Source organism: Cynocephalus volans, chromosome Y (genome assembly GCF_027409185.1).
Source record: "Cynocephalus volans isolate mCynVol1 chromosome Y, mCynVol1.pri, whole genome shotgun sequence".
Classification (NCBI taxonomy): domain Eukaryota; kingdom Metazoa; phylum Chordata; class Mammalia; order Dermoptera; family Cynocephalidae; genus Cynocephalus; species Cynocephalus volans.
Window position 1 is genome coordinate 1,907,645 of NC_084479.1, and position 12,013 is coordinate 1,919,657.

Below are 12,013 nucleotides of genomic sequence, written 5' to 3' on the forward strand. Positions count from 1 at the left end.
AAGACCAGAGTGAAGATGATACAGAATTCAAAGTTCTTCTGACTAGCTTGTTTCAATGCAGAAGTTAAAATTATGGTAGAAAATTATACTTTTTTTTTTTTTTCCACTTAAGCTCATTCAATGCTGACTCTCATAGAAAACTTTCCCTACTGCAGTGGGGCCTGAACACTCCTTCACTGAAATGAGCTCACAGCCTCTAGCTAGAACAACTAAGATTTTTCCTTAAACGGCACACCAGGTTGGTCCTGCTTGCTCCAGAAGTTTGTTATTCAAGAGCTGGTTGAGTTTCAGAGTGGGAACTAAACAATGATTAACCTGACCACTATAGGACTGTCCTGTTTGCTCTTCGAGCTGGCAGGTGCTCAAGGGCACTCTAGGTTCTCACGGGACTCTCCATGTCTCTTGCTGCTTTGTTGGTCTTCAGGTTCTGGATACTGAGAAAGATCTAGGGTCAAAACTCGGCTGAACATGCAGTCATCATACTGAAATGGAGAAAAGACAGTTAAAAGCCAGTTCCCCTAATAGGGAAAAAGTATTATTAAAGTAAAATAAGAGCTATTAGTGAGTCTGGATTTGCATTAAAAAGGAAACTCTTTGTACCTAAAAAGGTATCAGTTATCTGCATTTATATCACTTGTTTTTTAAAATATTATCTGGTATGAGATTTTCCATATCTCACATGACATATTTCCAGGTGGTTCCCTGACATTCTGTAAATTAATTTTTATCTTAGCTTAAAGGAAAACTCAGGAGGTAAACCCAACTGCCCAAAAACCAAATGACTTCAACTAGTTGCTCTGCTCCATTAGCTCAGGTAAGTATTGTGGATGGCTTAAGAAAGGTGTGTTCACAATCTAAAAGTTACTATCAACCTGGAACGTCTAGTGAGTTCTTTTGTTTTATCCTGTGATACTTTTGGAAGATAAATGGTTCTTTGTTCTATCATGGTGAATTTGTTTTGCTTCAAACATTCAAACATGACTGAAATGTGAACTATAATATTAACAGGTTACTCTCTGCAAGTTAATGTGTACTATTATTTTATGAAACAAAACTACTACTATTCTGTAATTTTCAATTTGCTTCTTTCACTTAAGATATATCTTAAATCTCCATGTACTGTCATAGGTAAATATCTGAATAGTTACTTTTAAGTCTTATTTGATTAAAAAATCATTTCAGCCTATATTTATTTACTGCGGAAGTCAAACGGTATCTACAAACTTCATTTGGAACTTTTAGTTATAAAAGGAAAGGCCTGTAGCTATAGGAGTACTAAGGTGGGTTTATAGCTGTTTCTCCTCTCCCCCGTAATTGAGCTTTACCTCTGGATAGACGCCTATTAGCGCATTAGCTCTGGAATAGAACTCTTCTTTTAAGGAAATGATGATCATCTGACACTGTTCTTGAGTCTGCTCTTTGATGTAACTTGATACCTGGGTGGAAATAAAAAGCACACATTTTGTCAGCAAGGATAGGCCTTGTTTGGACTTTGGGGACAGTGATTCTGCATGTCTCTGAGTCTGCCCATTTTAGGTGATAGGCACTCACTTGCCTCTCTGGTAATTCAGTAAATCCACCACAATTGCAGCCATGGAAATAGTTTAGATTCTAAAATATAAGAAGTAAGTAAAAAAAATGAACTTCATTAAACCTGTGATCTAAAACTTTAAGAATATGTTAATGAATACAGCTCTAACTTGAGATACTCTCATGTGAATCAGCCTTTATAATGAGACATTTTATGAGTGAAGAACTGGTATTTAAACTTCCAACTTACTATTTTGCCAACTCAAGCCCTGAAGATGGGAAATACATGGCAATTGAATACGTATCCATAATCCAGACATTTGGTTAGAGGTAAACTTCGGCTCCTCCGGAAGCTCAATTCCAAAAGGAAATGAGACTATGAGCAAAATATACTGGACAGAAATGAGCCTTGGTGAACAAACTACTTACAGCTTGGAGAACGACAGAGAAGAACTTAGACTCCAAGTAGCAACAGTCTAATGATACTTGCCCACTCCCTAGACCTCTCTGAGGGCTGGAGTGGGTCTGTGTGTGTATCGGTCCTGGCTGCACCCCAGAACACTGGAAACAGGCTTTGGAAGCAGGAACAGCAGTTTCCTTTGAGGAGTGAGTCACCAGCTAAGGTGAATGATGGGCGAGGAAGGAAACTGCTCTCAGCTAAGAGGCTGAATTCACAGAAGGAATGCCAGCATTACAGGCAACTAACTAATCGTAGCTACTATGATACAGGACTAAAAAAAGGCTTGGGGTAGTGAGAGGAAAAGAAAAGGAGATAGGATGCAAAGATGTACGGCATGCATTTTGCTTGGAGAGTAAATGTTGGGCACCCTGATCACAAGGAGTGGAGGCTGCTTCATAGTTGCTCATAGTACATAAGCGCTCACACTCAATTCAGCAACGGAGTGCCAGGATCATAAATCTCAAAGGGATAATGGAAATTAAGAGGTTTTAATACATAGGATAGGTGCTAATGGAAGTCTTAAGTAAGGCCTAGTCCCTGGAGATGCCACCAGTGCAAACATCTAAATTTTGCTGGAAGATGTGGATACCTTAAATGCAACCAAAAAAAGCAGCAATTCACAAAGATTTCCTGCTCCACAGAATATGGGATACAAAGTACAAAAATTAACCTTCTAAGGGGAGATTTCTCCCAAATGGGTCAGGCCAAGGAGTCCAGTCAGCTGATGCAGACTGCTGTCATTCAAGAGAGACAAATCAGGATTTTCTCTTGCTCATGTGTTTTCTTCTTCTCCCAGTTACCATGAAGTTTCTGGCATAGACATTTTTGTGTGGTGTGGAGTTCATGTGATATCCTTGAGTATCCTGTGCCATATTAAAAAAGGAGGGTCCTAGGGCCGAGCCCATGGCACACGCGAGAGAGTGCGGCGCTGGGAGCGCGGTGACGCTTCCGCCGCGGGTTCGGATCCTATATAGGAATGGCCGGTGCACTCACTGGCTGAGTACCGGTCACGAAAAAGACCAAAAAAAAAAAAAAAAAAGGAGGGGTCCTAGAAAGATTTGGGTTAGATGAATACAACTTGGGAAATGCTGAGAGACTACATTCATGCCATAAGAAGGTATCTCAGGCTGCGGCTTGGTAATGTCCCATGACTCGCCCAGGCATCTCACGTGAGACTCAACATAGTAAGAAATCAGGGAAGTCAGCTTCAGAGGCACAGAACCCACTGGGCAGCACCCTAAGACTGAAGATAAGCCAAGCTCACAAAACTAGGTTATAAAACAGAATGCCAGTTTACAAGTAAGTAATGAGAACTGTATCTGCCAGCGTGACCAGGACAGCCTTCTTGTAAGCAGCCGTAAGTGCAAAGCCCAGTCATTTCTGGAAGGTGGGTGGGCCTGGAATCAGAACCAGGACAGTCTAATTCATCCACCTCCAAAAATGGATGGCCCTAGCAGTAGGACCATGATACTGCAACTCTGCAGGTTGGAGCTGTCCCTGCTTTGGGTAGTGACGGGCACTGCCAGGGTTTGCCTTTGTCCTTTGTTCATGTTCCATGACTGACCCCATTCGCCTTTCCCAAATTCAATCTAATTACAGTCAAGCTATGTGAGCTGCGAGCCTGGGTCTTTAGTTGGCTCTGTACAAACTACCCATTGGTCTTTGAATGCTGCCTAAAATTTAACTTGCAAGTTAAACTGTGACCTTAGCTCCCTCACTGTCTGAAATACTGAAAACAGGATCATGCCCAAGTAAGTTTTGATAAAATTGGGAAGGTAGAATTTTATTTAGTGCTGCTATTCACAGACTTTATTAAACAACTAATTTGATCCATGAGATAAAACCCTGTGGCCTGCTATTAGTTGCCCTCTAGTTCTCAATATCTAGATTTGGGAGAAGCAAGTTATGGCGGTAGTAATGCTGCTGGTAGAGCACAGTGATCCTCATCTGACCTCTGTGTTGATTTCCTATCAAATCTTGAGGGTCCCCTAAACCTGTAATGAAAACAATCACCTTGCTTTTAGATATTTAACTCAGATTTTTTTACCGGTAAGTGGACCGTAACCCTTGGCTTGGTGCTGCCCGCACCGCGCTCAGCCAGTGAGCGCACCAGCCATCCCTATATAGGATCCGAACCCGCGGCGGGAGCGCCGCTGCGCTCCCAGCACTGCACTCTCCCGAGTGAGCCACGGGGTCGGCCCTTAACTCAGATTTTTAAAGTATTGATTTTTATTCAGCAATTATCATTGCTTGTCCCACAACCCTGTTTGTTCAAGGTAAACTGTCTTCTGACTGCAATTATAAATATTGTGTTGAAAATTAAAAGCAGAAAGAAACTTACTTTGCCAATGTTAGTATTGTCCAGGGATGCGTCCACTTCATCTAAAACAAAGAATGGAGCAGGCCGAAAACTAGGAAAAAAAAAACAGTAAAGTTACAATTTTCTGTTTTACAAAAGACTTGGAGGAAAGCATTAACAACATTAGTCAGAATAAAACACATCCTTTTGGATACTTTTGTCTGGGTAATCAATGACCTTTATGTTGCTAAATCCAATGCTCATCCTGTGTGACCTATGCAAGGAGTACTCAGTCATCCCCGCTCCTTAAAACACTAGGATGACACAGTCTACTGCCCTCACCCACTGCTCCCTCTGCATTTCTTCTGCTAACACTTCATCTCTCTGACCTTGAACATGGCCGTGCCCTCAGGGCTAAGGGTTTAGGGCTCTCTTGTCTCTAATTAACTCCCTTGGTGATTCCATCTGGTCTCAAGGTTTTAAATACCATCCAAATACTGACAGCTCCCAGTACTTCTACCAATCCTTCTGAACTCTTGCCTCACATGTCCAACTGCTTACTCAACAATTCCACGTAGGGGTCTAACCAGCATCTCACAGTCATCCAAAATCAAACTCCTTACCTGCCCTTCCAAAACTACTCCCTCTTGTGGTATTGTAGTAAGCTGCCTCTTACTGCAGCTCTTATCACTCTAGTTGATTAGGCCAAAATCCATGGAGTCATCAGTCCTTCACACTCCACGCCCTGTCTGTCAGTAAGTTCTGCCAGCTCAAACTTCTGTTCTCATCCTGGTCCAACCCATCACCATCTTTCACCTTGTCACAGTAGTTTTCAAACCCTGTGCCTGCCACTGCTGCATAAAGCCTATTCTTCACACATGCCAGGCTCACTCTGGCCTCAGGGCCTTGACACTTGCTACTCCTCACATCTAGAACATTCTTCCCGTAGCTATCTACAACTTGCTCCCATAATTCCTTCAAATCACTGCTCAAATGTTACCCTCTCAAACAGGCCTTCCTGAAACTCTTTAATACCACAAACCCTTCTACGCTACTCACTATCTCCATTTCCTACTTTTTTTTTTCCCCTCTATAGGACTTGTGATTTTCTAATATTCTCTATATAAGAGAATTAGTTTACTAATATACCCTATTTACTATCTGTCTTCCCCAACTAAAATGAAGTATCTGAGGCAGGCATTTTGTTTTGTTCACAGCTGTCTCCCCAGTGTCTGCAGTAGCACCTGGCACACAGTAAATAGTTAGTAAATATTGTTGAATAAATGGATGGTAACAGTCTTATTCTGCTAAGATTCCTTGTACAGAACCTGCCTCCTGCTCTCCCACAGTCCCCCTGCCATAATGGTCTTTTCTCCCTTTCCTGTGGTGACCTATTCCTTTTCCTTCTTGAGACCAGTGAACAAGGGTTGTCACACTCCTGTATATGTTCCTCGTCACGGAAATAGAGAGGCAGCATCGTCTATGGCTCAGATCTTCATCTAATGCTGTGAATGGTGAAAGCTATTATTTGCCTTAATTTTAGTTAACTTTTTGTTTCTTGATTTATTTTACAAAGAAACAGTATCACCATCATCAGAGGAAATAAGGAGGTTAAATACTTTTTAAAACAAATACTTAGCTTACCATTCTTTACTAAACAGCAGATCTCTGAATATGGACTAGGAAAATAATGTACAAGTTGGACTACTTTTTGTTTGTTGTCTTTGTTTCCTGGCAATCCTGATGTCACATTTGGCCATTCAAAATATTTTTCTTTCTTTTCTAGAAAGCTGGAATATAGCAACTATTGATAATAGAAACTGAATAAAAATCTGTCAAAGACTGAACTCTCTTAGATTTGCTGTCTACATTGTTGCAGGCCTAAAACATAACTTGAATTGTCTGGCTGAAGAAGAGTTTTGTATCACATTAGTAAATATTAATGAAGACAAATAGTTAATACGTCTTTTATAAGATGGTCTGCTTGGTTTCTGCCCTTACACAAAACCGAGTAGCTTGTTGTGGCCTTACCTGTGCACAGCAAACAGGAGAGCCAACGCTGCCACACACTTTTCTCCCCCTGACAAATTGTCCATCAGCATAAATCGTTTCCCTGGTGCTATGCAGTTATAGCTAATTCCCTCCAAGTAAGGTTCTTCAGGGTTCTCCGGGCTAAGAAATGCCTGAAACGCATTTTAGTTATTTAGCAACATTAGAAAAGCAACTAGTAAGTTTCAACTTGGGGCTGCCACAGAGTTTAAATGCAAAATATTCTATTGGTTAGGTTTTCCTCAATTTAAAAAAAAAAAAGTTTTTTTTTTTAAAGGTGACCAGTAAGGGGATCTTAACCCTTGACTTGGTGTTGTCAGCACCACACTCTCCCAAGTGAGCCAACTGGCCAGCCCTAGGTTTTCCTCAATTTTGATGTAAAAATACCAATGCCTGTAAGTAATGTATTTAAGTTCTACATGTAATCACAGGCAACAGGGTTGTCTGGGTAGAGGAAAGAGGGAAAACGTACTAACATGTCCAAGGATCAGGCCTTGCCACCAGACTGCCATTCTAACCTCTGCAGCATATGCCATTGTCTTATAAAAACAGTCTTTATTCAATTGACTCACTGGTTTATTCATCAAACATTTATTGAATGTCAGTTGTGGGCCAGGCACTGTAAATAAAGAGATGACTCCTGTTCTCAAGGAGTTAATGGGTTTATTTTAATCTTACTTTACTGAAAATTAGTATGTTATTTTCAGTTGAAATTCAAAATATCTGATCCAGGACCAAGTCTCAGTCATCAAAAAAAAAAGAAAGAAAGAAAGAAAAAGAAAAAGAAAACAAAACCAGAGCAGGTAGTAAGTCCTGACCTACATCTCTATTCCACACTCAATTCCACAAGTATTTGCTATGGATGTTTATAATGCAGTGGGTGGTTGTAGCAAAGAGGCTGTCATTAAAAGGGACATATCTGGATTTGAGTCCTACCTTTAGTTCTTTCTCTCACTTGTTACTCTGTTCAACTTCACAAATCAACTGTTTTCCCAAGGTCTTCTACATGACCCTACCTTTACCATACAGACCTACAATTCTATAAAACTAAATTAGTACCAGACAACAGAATTTCAGAACTCAAGAGAACCTGGAAACCAAATGATCTAACCCACTCGTTTTTTTAGATGAAGAGACAGGCCCAGAGTTTTGTCCAGGCTGGCCAGTGTAGAGTGAATGGGATCTAAAAACAGGTCATTAGAGAACCAATCTTCATGAACTGACTTTGCCCTATAAGCAAGTCACTCAAATAATGTGGCAGTGTTTGTTTATTTCCCACCAGAAAAAAACCACTATCAATAATACAAAATTCCCAATAGTATTTTGGGGTGAAAAATACATACTTGGGCACTGTCGTTTCTGCAGAGCTTCTTGTAGATTTGATCAATTGAGATTAAGACGTGCTCAAAACACTGGCTGAAAAGATCGTATCTCCTTTTTTTCACATGTTCAAACTCTTGCCTACACATTCTGGCTTCCTTTCTGCTGGCCTCAAAAGCTAAGAGAAAATCAATGTTCTTTATTTTGGAAACCACTGAGGGGGCTTCTCTTATTTAAACTTTAAAGCATAAAATACTTTTAAAATTAGATTTCGAGTTTGGTTGTCTCGCGTAAATCTACCTTCAAAATACCTCAATTAATATTAAGGCATGGCTTTTACAATTGATGAGCCCTTTTTCTAATAGGGATAATTTCTAACTAATATTGACAAATTCTAACAAGTATTTAATAAATTTTACTGGTATTTCAAAAATCTGTTCTAAAATAACCAACATGTTTTAAATTAAGCAATTTTTCAAAAAGGAAGCAATTAGTGATTCAGTATTAAAAGCACACACATTAAGACAATAGAGATAAATATATATAATAAAAAAAGAGAAAGGCAGAATCTGGGGGATTGTTGTCAAGTGTTAAAGAAATCACAACACCCATGAATATGATCTTATTAACAGCTAAATGCAATTTCACCATCTGTGGATTCTTGCAACTTGTCTCTGGCAGTCTTTAAGTTCTCCTTGGCTCGTAGGTTTGGGGCTGCTGTCTTGCACAGAACATCTTCCTGGGATGCTATCTGCTGCAGTAGGAATCTAAGGTGGGCCTCGACTTCTTTATCAGTTTGTAAAGCCTATTATTGGCAAAGAACAACAGTGATGGTCATGCCTTTTACATCCAGATTGCTAAGGTAAGGCACACATGCAGGGCCCTTCACCATCTGGCCCTACCAGCTCCCTCTGTGCACCACCCTCCCCAAAGCCCTCTCTGAGCCTGGAGCTGCAGTCGCACCACAGTGTTTGTAGCTTCCTGAGTCGGCTGTGTTGAGTCTGCTGTGCTCTTTTATGGCTCTAGTGTTGTATATACTACTCTCTTGGAATGCACTTTACCTTCTTATTTGTTAATCTGGCTAAAAAGCACAAGTTTATATATCACCTTTATTTACTTGTTAAAAATATTGATCATCTACTATGTATTAGACATTGAGGATTCAATGATGGAAACTGTCATCTTTGCCTTTAAAGGGCTCACAGGGTAGTCAGAAATATAAACTGGCATTTACAACAGGGTGAAAAGACCACTAACAGGGCAAGCATAGGTACTACGGGGCAGAGAGAGATCCAGCCCAGCTAGAGCAGGTGACAGCCTGAAACGTGAATGGTGAATAGAACACACTCAAGGGAGGAGGGAAGAGAAAGTGTGTCGCATGCCCGTCCAGGAAAAGTTTCTTCACCTCCCAAAGAGGGTTAATTAATACATGGTAAAGGTGACATTTTAATTCACTGGGAAGAGAGTATTTGAAAAATGCTGGCGAGTAAATTAGTTAACTTGGGCCCTTTTTAAAAAATAGATTCTTAACTCATACCATAAACTAAAATAAATTTCAGATGAATTACAGAGGTAAATGAAAACAAAAGAAAACCATAAACGGGAAGAAAACGTTTACTCAGTAATGAGGTGGGAAAGGACAAAATCTTCTTTCTGATTGCCAAAAGGTGCCACAAATATAATCAAAGAGTCCAGCAAATCTAATAAAATATATTAACATATGAAGTGAAAAGATGTGGTGGGGGCCGGCCGGTGGCTCACTCGGGAGAGTGTGGTGCTGATAACACTAAGGCCACGGGTTCAGATCCCATATATGGATGGCCGGTTTGCTCACTGGGTGAGCGTGGTGCTGAGAACATCAAGTCAAAGGTTAAGATCCCCTTACCGGTCGGTCCTTTTTAAAAAAGAAAAAAGATGTGGTGGGTATCGCTCCTCAGCATCCACTCTCATTTCTTCCTTTCCATCACAGCCCATGCTTTTGACCAGGTAGGCCCATCTCTGCCTCATAGATCCTAGGTAGTAGATAGGGGTGGGCCTGCTTGGTCTAAGACAGAGACTACCGCCCCCTCCCTCACAGTGATTGGCTCAGGAGTGAACATGTGGCTCCATTTAGGCCACTGGGAGGAGAAGACAATTACTGGGGCTTGGTAGAAAGAACTTTTTCAGTCTTGGAACAGCACCACTACAAAAGGCAGCCTCTCTCTCCTCTGAAGGTTGTGGCTGTGGCTGGAAAGCCAAGACTGGCTGCAGTATTTTGACCTCATGAGAAACGAACCAGAGGTGCTTAATTAAGGGACTATGAAGCTGCATTGCAGGTCTTTGCTCTGCAGCTGTGGGGCAATGGCTACACTATCACCTACGGCACTCTGGAGAAGCCCCTGTACCTACTGAGGGTACTGCATTGGCACACTGACAGGGCAAGTTCAGGATGCTGGATTTGGCTACTTTTGTTGATGCAGGACTTCTCAACCTGACCACAGAAACTTTTCTTTGGCTAGACATGTCACGGTACTAGTGTTCTGCAGAACACACAGAGACACGATGATACAAACATTAGAAAAGTAACCTATTTACTGCCATTTTGTGATACTGTGATATAATAAATATATCTCTGGTCTTTGTCCTGATTCCTGGCACAGAGTTTCTAAAACCCTTGGAATTTCCTGAGTGACAGAGGTGAGAGGAGCATTTTTCGTTATTCATAATAAGCCCCTTTCCAACAAACCAGAGTTTATGTTGATGAGCTGACTCCTGGTTGCCAGAGGAACCAACCCCAGCCTCTCCTTTCTGGGGAGGGGAGAGAGGCTGGAGATTGAGTATATAATCACCAGGGACGAGTGATTTACTCAATCGTGGCTACATAGTGAAGCTTCCACAAAATCCCCAAATAATGTGGTTTGAACAGCTTCTGGGTTGGTGAACACATGGACATGCTGGGAAGGTGGTGAACCTGGAGGGGGTATGAGAGAGGACATGGAAACTCTGCATCCCACTCCCATACCTGGTCCTATGCATCTCTTCTATTTGGCTGTTCTTGAGTTTTATTCCTTTGTGATAAACCAGCAAATGTAATTAAAATATTCCGCTGAGTTCTCTGAATCATTCTAGCAAATTATCAAACCTAAGGAGGTGGTGGGATCCCCCAATTGGTCAGAAGTCAGTTGGTCAGAAGTAGGGGAAGCTTGACTTGTAACTGGTGTCTAAAGTATGAGCAGTCTTGTGGGACTTAGCCCTTAACTTGTGGGATCTGATACTAAGTCCAGGCAGATAGTGTTGGAATTCAGCTGAATCGCAGAATGCCAAGGTGGTATTCAGAGAATCAGAGAATTGCTTGGTATGGAAAAAAACCACATATTTGGTGTCAGAAGTGTTGTTGAGTATAGAAAAACTGTTTTTCCTTTGTATACTTCAAAATCCATTAGGGAAATCTACTTTAAAAAGAAAAACTCGATCATCTAAGTGTCTTCCTGTGATATTTAAATACTATATTCCATATTACTATGACTTAGAAACAATTGAAATCTTTCAATTACCTTCAAATCCTCACTTAGAGAGCTGTAGTCTATTTCGATGGCTCCTTCTTTTTCATAGATATCACCTGTTGCCTGCGTACTTTCTGCTTCGGTTCCCAACTGAAAAACATGTGAAACTGCTTTCTGAAATGGTGATCTCTATTCATCTGTCAGCCCCCAGCCCTCCAGTTCCTTGTCAACTCATTCAGATTAAAAGCTAACAATGGAGGCCTTTAAGGCCACGATGACCTGGGCCCTGGTCACCTAATTTCATCATGCACCCGTGTCCCGTGCTCACTCTGCTCCAACCACACTGGCCTTCTTGAGCACAGCAGGCACACGACCACCTCGGGGCTGGCACACTGCCGTCTGCCTGGACAACCTCCCCTAGATGTCTGCACCACTTCGGGTCTCACCTCCTCTCCTCACTGGCTGCCTTCAGGCCATCCCTGGTCTCTCCACCTAAAACTGCAAACTCGTCCCCACCAACACCCTATATTCCCTTTCCTTCCTTATTTTTCTCTTTAGCATGTATCAACACCTCACACACAAATATTTTACTTGTTTGTCATTTTGTCTGTATGTCTCTCCCCCACCAGAATATGAGAGAGGATTTTTGACCATTGTGTTCACTGCTGTATTCTTAGTGCCTAGTGCAATGACCGACAAAATATACTTCTATTTCCATATACATTACTCTCTGAACGAAGGAAGGAATAGCAAAGAAGAAACAAACGAGTACTTCTTCAGCTGTAGGCTGGCCTCAGGCCAAAACCAAGAACCACAAATTAAGAGGGAAAAAACAACAAACCTGTCACTCTCTCTTTTGTAGATATTCTCAGC

General features: G+C 41.3%; 1 protein-coding gene across 1 annotated transcript in view; it reads right to left on the bottom strand.

The window, feature by feature from the left end:
* Positions 1–362: 362 nt before the first annotated feature.
* Positions 363–12,013, bottom strand: part of LOC134368952 (structural maintenance of chromosomes protein 1B-like) — an 80,308-nt gene continuing 68,657 nt past the window's right edge. Inside the window, exons 19-25 of the mRNA XM_063085190.1 lie at positions 11,192–11,290; positions 8,307–8,463; positions 7,682–7,836; positions 6,321–6,472; positions 4,332–4,401; positions 1,326–1,436; positions 363–482 (exon numbers count right to left, since the gene is read on the bottom strand). Coding sequence (XP_062941260.1) covers positions 363–482; positions 1,326–1,436; positions 4,332–4,401; positions 6,321–6,472; positions 7,682–7,836; positions 8,307–8,463; positions 11,192–11,290 — 864 coding nt within the window. The remainder of the gene's footprint in view (positions 483–1,325; positions 1,437–4,331; positions 4,402–6,320; positions 6,473–7,681; positions 7,837–8,306; positions 8,464–11,191; positions 11,291–12,013) is intronic.